Genomic DNA, 13,907 nt, shown 5'->3' with positions numbered 1-13,907 from the left:
AGGTGTTTCTTACTTGCTCTATGTTGCTCTACTAGATCAAAGCCATGTCTACTTTTGTGAAATAATTTTAAAATCCCACTCTAGCACTAAAAAAAAAAAAAAAAAAAAAAAAAGGGAGAGAGAAAAAGGAGAAGCAAATGAGATGTGGAAAAGATGTGGAAAGTGTGAAGTTGGAGTTGGATTTGCTGTTATTTCCCCAAATGCGTGTGAGAGGAAACTTTGCAATTACTGAAACGGGCCCAACCTCTTGCTTTAAAGAGGTGCAAGAAGCTCCCTTCCTCTTCCGTTCTCTCTCTGTCTCATTCTCTCTTTCTCTCGGTCTGCCTAGCTTCTATTTATTTTTCTTTCTTTTTCTTCTTTATAGCTTTCTCTCTTGATCTCTCTCTCCTCTCGCTGTCTCTCTCCTATTCCTTTTCCTTCCTCTCTCTTCCTCATCTCCTTTCTCCCTTTCTCTCCCCGTCTGTCTCCCACACTAAGCCGCACACCAGGGAAGCCTTGATGTGTATCGAATCCCCCCTCCACCCCCCCTCCGTCCCGCTTTACACCGAGTAAAGTCTCCGGTAAAAAAGAGCGGGGCGTAAGAAGGGAGATGAAACTACCAAGCCGTGTGTGCGTGTGTTAAATAAGGGAGTTAAGGATCCTGAGCCGCAACTGACAACAAAGCGGGGCTCACGTCCTTTCCCGCGGGCCGGGCAGGGGCGCCGCCGCCCCGCACACGCACGGCCCGGGGCGCTCCGGAGCGCGCAGCCGGGGCTCCCCCGCGCCGGGTCCCGCAGGCAGCGGCCCCCCCCGCGCCGAGCGCCGCCGGCCCGGCCCTCCTCTCTCTCCTCTCCTCTCCCCTCTCCTCTCCTCTCCTGGCCGCGCTCGGCTCGGCGCGCTGGCGAATCAGAGAGTGTCGGAATCTATTGCCTTTGTCTGACAAGTCATCCATCTCCGGGGAGGCGGGCGGGGGGCTGAGGGCGCTGCGGCTTTTAGAGAGACACACACCGGGAGCGGAGGCTCCAGTCTCCGGCCCCGGCTCCTCGCAAGCACTTCCCACCTCGGGCGAAAGTCCGCCGGCGCCGGATCCGCCGCCCGGCCGAGAGGAGGGGTCGCGCCCGCCCGCCGCTCGCCGCTTTCCCGGGGATTGCTACTCCGCTTTGAACTTAAATGAACTAGCCCCGGACCGCGGGAGGAGGAGGAGGAGGAGGGAGAGCCGCGTCCTCTGCGCCTTCTGCCGCCTGGCCGCCGGCCGCACCTTGCTCCAGCACCCCCTCCCCGCCGCCGGGGATGCTCTGAGCCCTCCCAGCCATGACACCCACCTGCCCCCCGGCGCCGCCAGTCCCTCGCTCCCACGGACTCTGCTGACTCCGCCAGCCCCGCCGTCCCGGCCCCCCAAGGCCGGCGCAGCCCTCCCGCCCCCCGGAAAGTACTTCGCTGCCCGCTCCGCCGGGCAGGGGGCCCAGCGCACCCCGCCGCTCCCCTCCTTTCCTCTCCTTGTGTGCTTTTTTGTTTTGTTTTGTTTTCGTTTGTTTTGGTTTTTTTTTTTTCTCCCCTAAGTCTTGAAGTTGAGTTTTAGAGGCGACACGGCGGCTTCAGCCGATTTCTTCCCCTTCCTTTGCCTCCCCATGGATATGCACTGCAAAGCAGACCCCTTCTCAGCAATGCACCGTGAGTACTGGAGCCCGGCTCCTTCCGCTGCTCTCCCTCCTTCTCATCCCTCCATTCTTCTTTCCCCAACCATCCTTCCTCACCTGACCCTCCTCCAGGTCCATCCTTTCACCCTGGCTGATACCGGGCTTAGAGAGGCGTTCGGAAGGCAGGACGGATATCGCCGGCCCGAGCAGCAGAGCGAGGATGCCGGGCATCCCCGGAGCCGGAGGCAGCAGACCTCCGTGCCGGCAGTGGGGCGGGGGTCAGGACCCCCAGTCCGGGGGCAGGGGCTGTGTGCGGCTGTGCCTGTGCTACGAGCCGTGTGTGTGCGAAAGAAAGCACCCCCCGAAACAGAACTGTCCTCTGCAAAGACACTTTCCCCATCGCCCCTCAAACAACACGAGTTTATTCTGACTCGTGTTAGCCCCTGGGACGGACCCTTTCCCTGTCCGTGCCCCGCCGGGCCGGGGCTCCCCGCAACCCCGCTTGGCTTTAACCCCCCCAGATCCCCCCGCGACCTGATGCTGTTTGCTTTGATTTCGGATTTCAGTAGCAAGAGGGGAGATGCCAGTTTCAAATTAATGGCGAGTTGGTCGGTGACTGTTCCGTGATTCGTTTTGGTTTGGCAAAAGGTTGGACTGCAAGAAAAATAGGACAATTTTATGGCTAGGAGATGGAGTGGTTTTGGAGGCTCCCAAGAAGTCACGATCCCTCCTGGTTTATTTACCAGATCGCCGGTGTGCATTTTAAATGCATTCCTGGCACAGACTAAAGTGCATTCATGATATATTTTCAATTTAAAAAACCTTTCTGTAAGACGAGGACGAAGGAAAGCGAAAAGCCTCCTTTACCAGGGACCGTAACAGGAATTTCCAGTGACTTTAAATTCATCATTCCCTCCTCATTTCAGGAGGGAAAATAATTCCGCGATTTAAATTAAAGAAGAAAAAATACAAATAGAAAGCCGAGATCGAGAGCACGTTGAGTCAGGAAATGAATAATTAAGAGCAATTTGTAACTTTTGACACTGAAACTTTTGAGGACACGCCCTGCCTGCTGCATAAAATACAAATCGAAAAGATATAAAATAGAAATACTTGAAGTTTTAAAAAAAAAATCCCGATTTTGCCGTGAGAAGGGAGGTTAAGAAATATAAACCCACTATTAGATCCCCAAACGTGGATGTAGGTAACTGTCTTTCTGTTTCCAAATAACTGATTTCCTGGATAAATTGCTTAAAATGTGGAGTTTAATTTCCGAAGACAGCAAACAGTCCGCGCATTAGGCATTATTTTTAGTTTTCAGCGGTGCGACCTGCTTTCAGATGCAATTGCAGTAATACCGCCTCCAGTATGATCCGGAACATATAAGCAGATGAAAGAGGTATTTTGCTGTCGCTGATTTTTTAGAAACTCCAGTGAGACTCATGAACAATTTTTGGCTTCCGATTAGGGAAAAAAAAAAAATCAACATCCGATTCGTTTCCTAAAGTGTATTTCTAGAGCTACAGACCGGGATATTAGTAAGCAATTAAAACAGATGCGGGCGCAGGCTCCTGACACACAGACAGACAGCAACACAGGATCGGTACGGCAGCGGCACGGCTCGGTATGTGCATATACAGACGCCGGCACTTAGATGCAGATAAATACATGTAAATATCTGACTGCTCTGGTAGAAAGAACCTTAGAAAACCATAGGGCAGAGCAAAACAAACTCGTGTGAAAAATATCCAGACTGCAATAATTTGAATTATTAATTTTTAATCTTTTTGCATCAGTTGCCTTTTAATACTTTGTAATGCGAGTTATAATAGGTGCTTTGAATTATTTATCATGGAGTTGCCGAAGAAATTGCTGTCTTGTAACTTTAGAGGCAACATGTGCAGAAGGGGTTCTGAACAAATGAAGGAAGCACAGAGCAACATATACCCGCAGGTTTTAGTGGCGGAAGACAAATATCCCCCATCCTCTCTAAAACTCTAAATATGTTTAAAAAAAAAAATAACAAAAGAACGCAACAAATAACCCCGGTTCACTGAGGAACGACGAGGAAGCCTGTCGGCGCCCCGGCCGATGCAGTTGGGAGGGGATGTATGAAGGTGTTACTGAAGGGGTGGGGGAGATGGAAAAAACTCTATTTGTGCGAAAGGACTTGGATCGATCGCAGGGCAATGAGAGTTTCCACTAAGTTCAGAGCCAATAAGTCAGTGTCAGAAGCAAGGGAGAAAAAAACCTCAGTGAAAATACAAACAGATCATTTTTCAGCAAACTACAAAACGAACTAAGATCTCTTGGCGAGGAAGATACAGGAGGTTAGGGTTGTGTGAAAGGAAACCTTTAATACAGTGTGCACTCCACAGCTATATCAGTTGGATATTCCAGAGATAGAGACACTGAGGTAGCAGCGCCAGCGAAGCTGTACCGCCTGCGAGTGGGTATCTCCCCACGCCCGGGCAAAGACGAACTGCTCCCAGCTCTAACCTAGTCGTTTGATTCACAACCAACTGTCTTGCTGCGTCCTAAAAGGAGATATTTCCCTTTATCCCTGTCAATCCGTTTCTCGTGCCCATGCTTAGCAGGTGCATGCTTATTTTTTTTTGTCCAAGTTATTTCTCGAAATGGAGAAAGATAGATCGGAAAAAAGCCATCCTAACAGTCCTATCTGAGAGAGGGCGGATTTTTGCCTGTAAAGGGGGGAACAGAAGAAAACGGAGCATTTTTAATTCTCCCTGAACTAGATTTATGTGGTGGGAAAAAATACGGTGCAAGTCTGTCAGATTTATTTTTTTTTAACTGGAGAATTTTTCCTGTAAAGATCGAAAGTAGATGAGAGAGAGGGTCCGTCTATAAAGGAACACCGGCCGCGGGACCAAAAATATTTTCTTTCTCTCCCCCTCCCTCTCTCTCCATTTCTTTCCCTTTCTCTTTTTCTCTCTGAATCCCTTCAACTCGCAGCCCAAAATAACGGGAGAGGACGGCTTGCATGGGGGACATGCCGCGGGGTGAGGGAGGGCGGAGTTCGCGAGGAACTGTAATTGACAATGTGATAGAAAATCCTGGAAAGAAAATGAGAGAAAAAAGCCCAGGAGTAAAGACAAGGGGGACTGCGGCAGAGTCCGCTCGGAGCCGCTAAGAGGTCGAGCTCCGGAGTTTGGGAGTGCATCGCTGCCCAACTCTGGGGAGAGGAGTGGGCGCGGGCACTGTCTCCGTCTTCGGCCCACCACAATGGCCCTGAGAAGCCACTGCTCCGGCATCCCGGTCGGGATCGCAGGAGGGAGAGCGGCTCTCCGGCCCAGAGACGGGAGGCGGCGTACGGGAAGCTGGAGGACAGTCCCCCTCCGACTCGGGAAAATTCACTCAGCCTTCTCATTCCTTTCCATCTTTCCTCCTTTCTCTTTTCCTCTTCGGTTATCTTTCTTCCTTTCTTAGTTCTTGTTTCCTCTATCTTTCTTTCTTTTTCTTTCTCTCTCTCTCTTTCTTTCTTTTTCCTCTCATTCTCCCTGTTTTTTCCTCTTTCTTTCTCTTTCTCCCTTTTTATCATCTTCCCTCTCTCCCCAACGTCTTGTCCCTCATTCTCGACCCCCCGCCATCACCTCCATCCATCTATAATGACTGGAGATTTTGCAGTACGGGTGGTGAAGAATCCACGACTAACGGTGTGTTTCTGGTGTGCGTGGGTTGTTGTGGTTTTTTTTTATTTCTCTTTCCCCAGCAGGGCACGGGGGTGTGAACCAGCTCGGGGGGGTGTTTGTGAACGGCAGGCCCCTACCTGACGTGGTGAGACAAAGGATAGTGGAGCTGGCTCACCAGGGGGTGCGACCCTGTGACATTTCCAGGCAGCTGCGGGTCAGCCACGGTTGTGTCAGCAAGATCCTGGGCAGGTAAGGAAAGAGGCAGCTTCTTCCCCTCCCCTGGGATTGCGACGTTGCACCCCTTCCCCGCTCCGGTGTGACCTTCCGCCCTTCCCGCCGCACCGGCCTCTCCCCTCCACGACCCCGAGCGGCCTCGGCACCTTCACGCAGTGGGAGCCCGCGGCTGAGCAGGGCCCCCTCCTCCAGCTGGCAAGGACGTGTTTCTCCCCTCCTCCCCCTTTCCCCCACCGGCGGTGTTTGAAAATTCCTGGGAAGACAAAATAATTTGCGAGGGTTGGGCAGGAGGGCGGGAAAGAAAAGGAATGGGAGAAGGAAACGAAAGAACGACAAAAAAAAAAAAAAAAGGCATCCCCCAACAGCAACCAAAAAAATCCTAAAAAAATCACAACAATCCGTGAGCAGCCTTACCAAATACACGGGTAAATAAACAAACAACGGGGCAAATAAATAAATAAATGCCCGCGGTAACCGATCGCCGCCAAATGTGGTGTCAAATATCCCCAGGGGCTAGTCGGGGGGACCCGGCGCCCTGGTCCGGCCGCTCGGATGCGGAGCGGTGTCAGCAGGCGGCAGAGCCCCAGCCGCGGGTGCGTGCGGTGTGTGCTCTGCCGTGCCTTGGCAAGGCCAGGTCACAGACGCTGCCGCCAGTAGAGCTGATGGCCGGCGGGGAGCGAGGCTGGAGCTGCCCTGTACGAGTACCCGCTTTCGAGGGACTCCTATGCGGGGATAAACCGCGCTCCCGCATCAGAGTCGGGAGGTGCCGGCCGGGACAGTCAGGGCGGAGGGGTGCGAGCCCGGCAGTGCCCGCTCCCCGCGCCCCCTCCTCGCCCGCCCGGCCCGGTCCCGCGCTCGGCGGGTTCCCCTCCGGACGGCCGCACCGAGGAAAGGGTTTCTGCTTTATTTCCCAATCCCCGGGCCTGAAAGAAGTCTGTGCGTGTAAAGCGGTAGAAGGAGGAGGCAGCGCCCCTCGCTTCTCGCACACATAAAAAGGGACCAAAAAAAAAAAAAAAAAAAAAAAGAAAGAAGAAAAAGAAAGAAAAAAAAAAGAAGAGCGGGAGCGAGCCCCGGAGAGGCGAAGGGACTGCGTCAGCCCCAGCTCCAGGCGGCCTGGCGCCTCGCAGAGCCGCGCCATGCAGCGCCCGAGCGGCCGCGGCCCGACGCCGCGCACCCGCGGGCCGAAGCCGAGGGGGGGCACGGGGCAGGGGCCCGCGGGGCGCTCCGAGGGGCAGCCGGGCACCGAGTGTTCGGGGATGGCGGGGCCCTTCCCGGCACGACAGGTCGCTGACCCTCCTTTGTGCAGGTATTACGAGACGGGGAGCATCAAGCCCGGCGTGATCGGCGGCTCCAAACCCAAAGTAGCCACCCCCAAAGTAGTGGATAAAATCGCCGAGTACAAGAGACAAAACCCGACAATGTTCGCCTGGGAGATCCGGGACAGGCTACTGGCAGAGGGCATCTGCGACAACGACACGGTCCCCAGCGTCTCCTCCATAAACAGGTAAGACCAACCCCGCAGCTCGCGGCCCAGTCGCATCTTTACGGCCCCATAAAATCCCTTTCAGCAGCGCGGACGGCCCAATCCTTCCTCGGTCAGGGTAGGTCCAACCTACTCCAGTCCCTCACCCGCAGCGGGACCCCTGGGCATGGTCGAATGGGCGCTCCCCAGCCCCGCCGTGACCCCCGAGCCCAGTTCCGGGCAGCGGAGCCGACCCTGGCTGCCCGCGGCTCTGTGCCGGGGCTCGCTGTGCCCGCCGCAGCTTGTGCCCGCCGCCCGGCCTGGGGGGCAGGCGGGGGCCGGGGCAGCCGGCGCTGCTGCGGGAGCAGCTGAGTTCCCGCCGAGCAGCCTGGCGGTGCCGCAAGCTTTGGGGGCTGTTCGGGCTGGCGGGGACACGGGCGGCGGAGCCGGATTTTCCCGTGTCTCTCCAATGCCTCTCTCGGGATGTAGGTGATCGCCGGCCTTTCCAGGGTGTTAGAGCTGTGAGTCGAAAGGCTGCCGTTATCTACTGTCAAGCCGGGCTCACAGCTGCGAGCCGCTGAGTGCGGGGGGAAGGATTCCCTTGCACCCACTTCTCCGGTTCACTCCCCATCGCTAGCTCGAGGGAACGGCTAAACTTGCCGGGCGATCCTTTCCCCGGCTGGGGAGCGCTGCTCCCCGCGCTCCCTGCGGCCCCGTCTTGGTTTGATCCCTGCCCTCGCAGGAGGTTCGGCAGCAGGATCGATTCCGCACTAGCGAACGATTTCCCACCCCACCTCCTCCCCCGTCTGCTAGGGTGCGAATTTTGTTGGTGGAGGGACTCAGATTCGGTCTCAGGTTTGAGGTGACAAAAATAACCATGTGACAGGCAAAAAACCCGGATCGATGCAGGAGAAAAGGGACGGTAATAGATGTAATCGAATACTAAGACACGTCAAAACGCTCAAACTGTTCACATGCCTGCACGTTCAAACACAACATACAGCAGATCTTCATACTTTGGAAATACACAACACTCTCGTCTACACAGTAAAAGTAATTATGCTGTTTTAGTGTAATGTATGCACAGATACCCTGACTATGCCCACAGAAATATAACCTCTAGAAAGAGTAACACAGGAATATTTGTAGAGGGTACATACATAGGCACGAAATACCTCGCTGACAGAGTAAAAATACATGAAATTTTGGACTCAACCCCAAATGTACAGCTCTTCTCACTCGAATAAATGTATATAGGGTATATGTAAATATGCATGCAGGCTTTTTTTGTCTACATAGATAAAAATGCACAAGTTAGTATATTGGCCCTTTTAATAAATAAAAAATTTAGCCTTTTTTTTAAGAATGGTGTATTTATAGCAAGGGAAGCAAAAAATAAATAGCAAGGAAAACACAGTGGTATTTTTTGTCTTGCACTTTTCATGGCAGATTTATCAAAATATGTCTAATAACTCAGACTGTGTATTTCTAAATCTGGCATCCTATATAAATGGGTTTTAATATTTTGCAAATGATATGGAATTATCCCAAATCATCTTGAAAACAGCAGGTAGAATTAGCTAGTGGAATGTACCTTGGCTAAGAAAGGTTCCCTCAGATACACTGTCTCTGTAATATACTGCTAGGCTACCCTAGGAAATTATCCCTGTGTGTGCCATCTGTATTAAAATGGTTATTAAGTTATGAACAGGGTAACATAATACTGATCGGCTAATTATACACCCTCCTAAAAAACCTCCAGGTCTCTGTTACTCTCTCAGTCAGGTATTGAAATAATAACAGTTTGACATTCAGACACCTTACAAAGGCAGCTGTGGAAGGACAGCCAGCTATCCCTGTAAGGAATGGAGCTGGTGGTATGGAAGTCCAGAGGAACAGCTGTAGGGTCCTCGGAGGAATAACATGTATGGAACCAACACACATGTACAGCTAGCTCAAGGGGTGTCAGCATCCAAAAGTCACTGAAGTCTCAGCCTTATGCTTGCTGGACCCAATGCCTCCTGTCTGGGTTGTGATGTCCCAGGCAGAAGGCTGAGTGCCAGATTTTGTTCCCACCTTTGCTACCAGTTTGTTGCAGGGCTTTGGGAATTTTGTATCTCAGTTTCCCCACCCTGGAAATGAAAACTGATCTTTCTCAGAAGGAAGTGGAAGCAGATGTCAGTTAGATTGCACTTACAAAACACTCCAAGGACAAGTGTTTTGTAGCAACTAAGTATTATTATACTTAAGAGGCTCAGCTGTGACCCACCACTGCGGTGGCATTTGAGTGTGTATTTCCCAAGGCTCAAGAGAATTTTGGCTTCATATGATTTAGTCTTTCCCCATCCCTTTTGAAAATTCAGACCCAACTTCCCACCGCTCACCTTTGCATGAGGCTCCCAAAAACTCACATCTGTGAGGAAGTGAGCCCATCATATCACAGGTCGTAAAATTTGTAAGTTTAACCTAGACAAGAACAGGACAGCAAACTGGAAGAAAATTGCAGTGGAATAGGAAATATTGAGCATATAAGGGCCTGATCCTATTGCCATGGAGAGTAGCGTGAACTTTATCACTCCAGTGACTTTTGTGACTCCAGCTCACAGAACTCACAAACACAAAGAAGGGACTAAGTTCACAATTAAATACATATTTTTCTCTCTCCCACTGTAAAAATACACATACAGAACTGGGTCAGTTCTTTGTAACAACACATCCGTTACCTGTGGTACAATCACAGTCTGGAGCTAATCTAACACTGAGTCTCTGAGCAGCTTCAGATAGATGACAATTTTAAAAAACAGCTTTCAATAACTGTCTTCTTATTTCCACAAAATGTGGAGTTTCCAAAGAAAATTTTGCATTAGTCCAGTGTCCAGAACTGTTAGAACTATTTCCGTGAGTGTTTTAACATCTTAAGACAATTGGAAAGGCATTTATAGAAATAGAAGTTACCTATGTCCCTAGATAGACTGTGAATACCGTGCTTTAAAATGGTGATGTCCTTGTGCGTAGGAAAAAAACTACTTTTGATTATCATAAGATTTTCTCAAAACACATTAATTACATGTCATTTCCTTTCTGAGAATTAGTCTATCATTAGCAAAAGCTTCTGGGTGAGAGACTACAAAACAACACAGTTTCAATTTCAATTTTAAAGTCTCCCTTAAACATTTTTAAAATCTGTTTTTCATTAATTTTTTTTTTCGATACATTAATTCTGTTTGCCCACATTGCACTGATCTGCCAGTATCGCACTGAGAATACTGAGGACACATTTGGGACAATGTAATTCAGTATTGAGATTTATCAGAAACTTGTTTATACTAAACTTATGCAGATAAAGGGTAGATATAAGCTCTAGTGAAAAACATGACTTAAATATGCCATAAAGATTCAGGAAAAAATATTAAAGTCTTGTGTTACGCAGTAGGTTTCTTCTACTTATGGCAAAAAAGTCTAGAGAATATACCAGTTATTAAGCAAAGCGCACCAGAAATTACAGGATCAAGATAGAGCAGTTACTCTGAGCCAAGAGCTTTCCTGTTCACACTTCCTACACCTGGGCACTATAAAGTATAAACCAATTGTGTACGTGGTAGGTGTACACAGATAAATATATATACAAATGTATATGTGCATATATGTAAACACACACACATATAAACACTGCATGGAATTGAGAAGCAGACAAATGACAGAAGATCTCAATTCTTTGGTAAGCAATTAATGCTTACATTAAATCACTTGAGCACCTTGCTTTTTGAGCACCCTGCCAGCCCAAACTTTTCCATCTATAAGATGACTATAAACCAGTCATTTTTGGTCACTTCAGGTTTCAACTGAATTTAGGCACTGCTGTAAACTTTGAGGCAGTCTTCTAAGAAAGAACTTGGAGGCAGATGTTAGTGAGAAGTTTTCCTTTGTTTAGCAGCACATACAGTTCGCCTAAGAACACAGGATCCTTGAGATAATAATCATCACCCTTTTGAATTAGATAGTGTACTTTAGCAGGAACAGGACGCAGCACATCATGGGCGTATGTTCGCGGTTGCACAGCAAGTGATGCAATCAACATCATAGTTTAAGCACTATTTCCTGCTTCTCTTAAATTAAAGAATTCTCTTGGATTAAAGAATGAGGTCCAGAAAGGCAAAACAAATCAACTTCCCCCCAGTTTGTTGCTCTCTCCCAAGTCTTCTGCAGCCGAGTTCAGTACTCGGGATTCCCAGCTAGTCCTTATCCAAAGAATGCCAAAGCTAAAGCATTGCAGGGTTCAGTCAGCCTTCCGGATACACTTTGGACCCTGAGTTCCTCAGAGTAGATCTAACTAATGCCCCATGACAGAGAATAGAATTTAGTGGATATATTATTTCAGTCAAACTGTTAGAGGTTTTTTTGATCTTCTTTTAGGCATTGGGTATCCATTAATTTCTAGTGTTAAGCATTTGATTTAGGAAGATGTTTCCATTTTCAGGATATAGCAATTGGCTAATGACGCCCAGTTAAAGTCTCCAATAATTAGGTGCTTTTAAAAATACGTATGGAAAGACACATACATTGACTTGGGTTATAAAGACCAGTGAAATATACTTGTACACTGAAATATTATTGAGCATGTGGCCAATTTCAGTGGCTGTAGGCAGGCCTGTAGTTTAGAGCAAAGAACGGCATATTGGGACATCAGATTTCTCTTACCAGTTCTGCCATTAATTTTCTGATTGATCTTGGGCAGGTCACACAGACTCCTTATGAGGCTGCTTTGCCATCTGTAAAATGAAAACAACAGCTTTTAGCTACCTCTATAAAACTCAGTGTGATCTTTCACTAAAAATGTCCATCGAGTTCAACATGTAACCAGAAAAAATTCAAAACTGGAGATAGGCTGTTTTACGTCAATTAGGCTTTAGCTCATGCAAAGGAGATAGAATTGAACAGAATCACAGTTGAGGTAAATGTAATGTCTCAAGACAAACAATCAAGTCTGGAAAAAGGCAGGCGCAATAGGGCAGGGGCTGTGTTATATGCGGAAGAAATCAGTGTTATGCAAACAGAGCTTTCTGAGTCACTGTCGCCAGCCAGCCAGCCGCACTTGGGAATTTCCCCAAAGGACATCCTGGCCAAACTCACTGGTGAATCTCTTCCTGTTTTTGCCACCAAACAAATCTGGAATTCTTGGAGGACAGGTAATGAGCCTAGGGAGAAGCCAGAAGAGTACAGAGTATCTCTAACGGCAGCTTGTTCATAGCGACCGCAAGTAGCGACAGCTGCATTGTCTGCAGTGAACACGGGGCGATCGCACAGTTCTAGCCTGCAGTTGTGCATGTGTGTGTCACACAAACCTATTACCCTGTCAGCATTTAGTAGCCACAAGTCAGTTTGCTCAATATAGAGACCAAATATTTGACTCATCACATAGACTGGATTTGCCTCTGTCTGACATTGTGCTGGTGCAAGGGAGGGGTGAAGAGAACTTGTCCAACAGTACTCAACAGAGATTACCAGGTTTCAGAACCTGGCACCTCCTAGTGCACACAGAAGAAATTCGGGGTCCTAGCAGGAATCCTCTCTCTTAGTTGATGCTGAATCTAAGGTTCCCATACGATTTCCTGCATCAGGGCATGCTCTCAAGGTAGAAGACTTCTCCTGCCAGTTGCTGTCAGCTGAGCAAAGAACACAATTGGGTCACACAGGGTTTCATTACAGGAAATATACTCCTTTAAATTCAGACTCTTTTCCATCAGACACAAACCTGGTATTATCTTCTTTTTATCATTGCAAATAAAGGACGGGCTCATAAAGCAGAGGTTACAGACAATGTTACTGCAGCTGAAAGAGTAAATGAATGCTCACAGCATTTCTCTTTGTCTTATTCATCGTATCTGGCCACTGGAAGGTTGTATGGGGAGAACTACAATAAGCTAGCTGCATTTTTTTCTAATTTTCATATTGCAGAGATATTAGCTCAACAGAGGCAGTCAGCAAGTAAAATTAGTTGTGCCTGGGAAGTTTTGAGCTCCCTGTTCTGTGAACCTCGAAGTTCAGAGCCGTATTGGTCCCTTTATCACCTAAAATTCCCAGTCCTTCCTTTTTTTTATAGATGTACAGAAAGCTTGATTTTTGCTGGAAGTTGAATATTTTCAAGCTTTTGCAACTAGTGAATGATTGCTACATTTTGCCATAGAGGTAGCTGCATTTCTGTGCTGGGTGAGTGAGTCTTATGGAACTAAATCTCATTTACCAGAATCACTATTATGTGAAAAAACTCATTTGACTTTGGGAGAAAAGAGGAGAAAATATAAGTGGCTTGGCCAAGAAATGATGAAGTGGTGAGAACAATATAGTGATCTGAAGGGCATAGTCTTTCCAACAGGAAAGGAATTATTCACATTTAAACAAAGCAGTATAGCCAGGAATGAAGGGAGGGAAATAAGAGAGGAAACATTTAAATGGTAGCAGAAGGTATCTCCTGATAGGGAGGTCCATTAAATTGTGGAATTGCATCCCACAGGAATTCCTGATTTCTTGGAATAACAAGGTGGCACTAATAACAAGCAAATATACAATAAGAAATAATCTTGTATTGGCTAAAGAGATAGATAATGGTCTAACAGGCCAGCAGGACCTTTTATGATATGAGGATGTGATGCATACAAAACAAAGTCGTGTTTTCAGACGTATATCAAATAACTAAAAAATCCCATCTCTAATTCTAAAGCCCATTCAAACAAAAGATTTTCATATAACTTGAATAAAAATATATGACTTCAAAACAGTTGAACAAGGTTGAGCTTCATTTAGAGTCCATTGTCTTTAACTGAGGCACGTTGATATTTAAATGGAGTTTAGGCTCTACTTAAAACCAGCAAAATATTTAGAGATTCCACTTTTGAGGTCAGTCTCTATAAATGAAAAGGTAGAGACTTCTGAAAGCATTTGCCATTG

General features: G+C 48.0%; 1 protein-coding gene and 1 long non-coding RNA gene across 11 annotated transcripts in view; one reads left to right on the top strand and one right to left on the bottom strand.

Moving 5' to 3' along the window:
* The window catches only part of LOC135417969 (uncharacterized), a 333,771-nt gene that overhangs the window by 134,039 nt on the left and 185,825 nt on the right, over positions 1-13,907 (bottom strand). The window contains exon 3 of the long non-coding RNA XR_010432281.1: positions 11,661-11,731. This is a non-coding gene — a long non-coding RNA (uncharacterized LOC135417969). The remainder of the gene's footprint in view (positions 1-11,660; positions 11,732-13,907) is intronic.
* Positions 1-13,907, top strand: part of PAX2 (paired box 2) — a 103,069-nt gene that overhangs the window by 11,868 nt on the left and 77,294 nt on the right. For 2 of the 10 annotated variants that reach the window (XM_064662716.1, XM_064662714.1), the window contains exons 1-3: positions 876-1,650; positions 5,347-5,515; positions 6,807-7,004. In XM_064662716.1, coding sequence (XP_064518786.1) covers positions 1,608-1,650; positions 5,347-5,515; positions 6,807-7,004 — 410 coding nt within the window. In that variant the 5' untranslated portion in view covers positions 876-1,607. Of the gene's footprint in view, positions 1-873; positions 1,651-5,346; positions 5,516-6,806; positions 7,005-13,907 lie in introns of those variants that run through there. The other 8 variants (XM_064662720.1, XM_064662719.1, XM_064662713.1 and 5 more) reach the window with 6 other exon arrangements.

The sequence above is a fragment of the Pseudopipra pipra genome, chromosome 8, assembly GCF_036250125.1.
Source record: "Pseudopipra pipra isolate bDixPip1 chromosome 8, bDixPip1.hap1, whole genome shotgun sequence".
In the NCBI taxonomy this organism is placed as follows: Eukaryota; Metazoa; Chordata; class Aves; order Passeriformes; family Pipridae; genus Pseudopipra; species Pseudopipra pipra.
The sequence above is the reverse complement of the archived record's forward strand: the minus strand, read 5'-3'. Positions and strand labels throughout refer to the sequence as shown.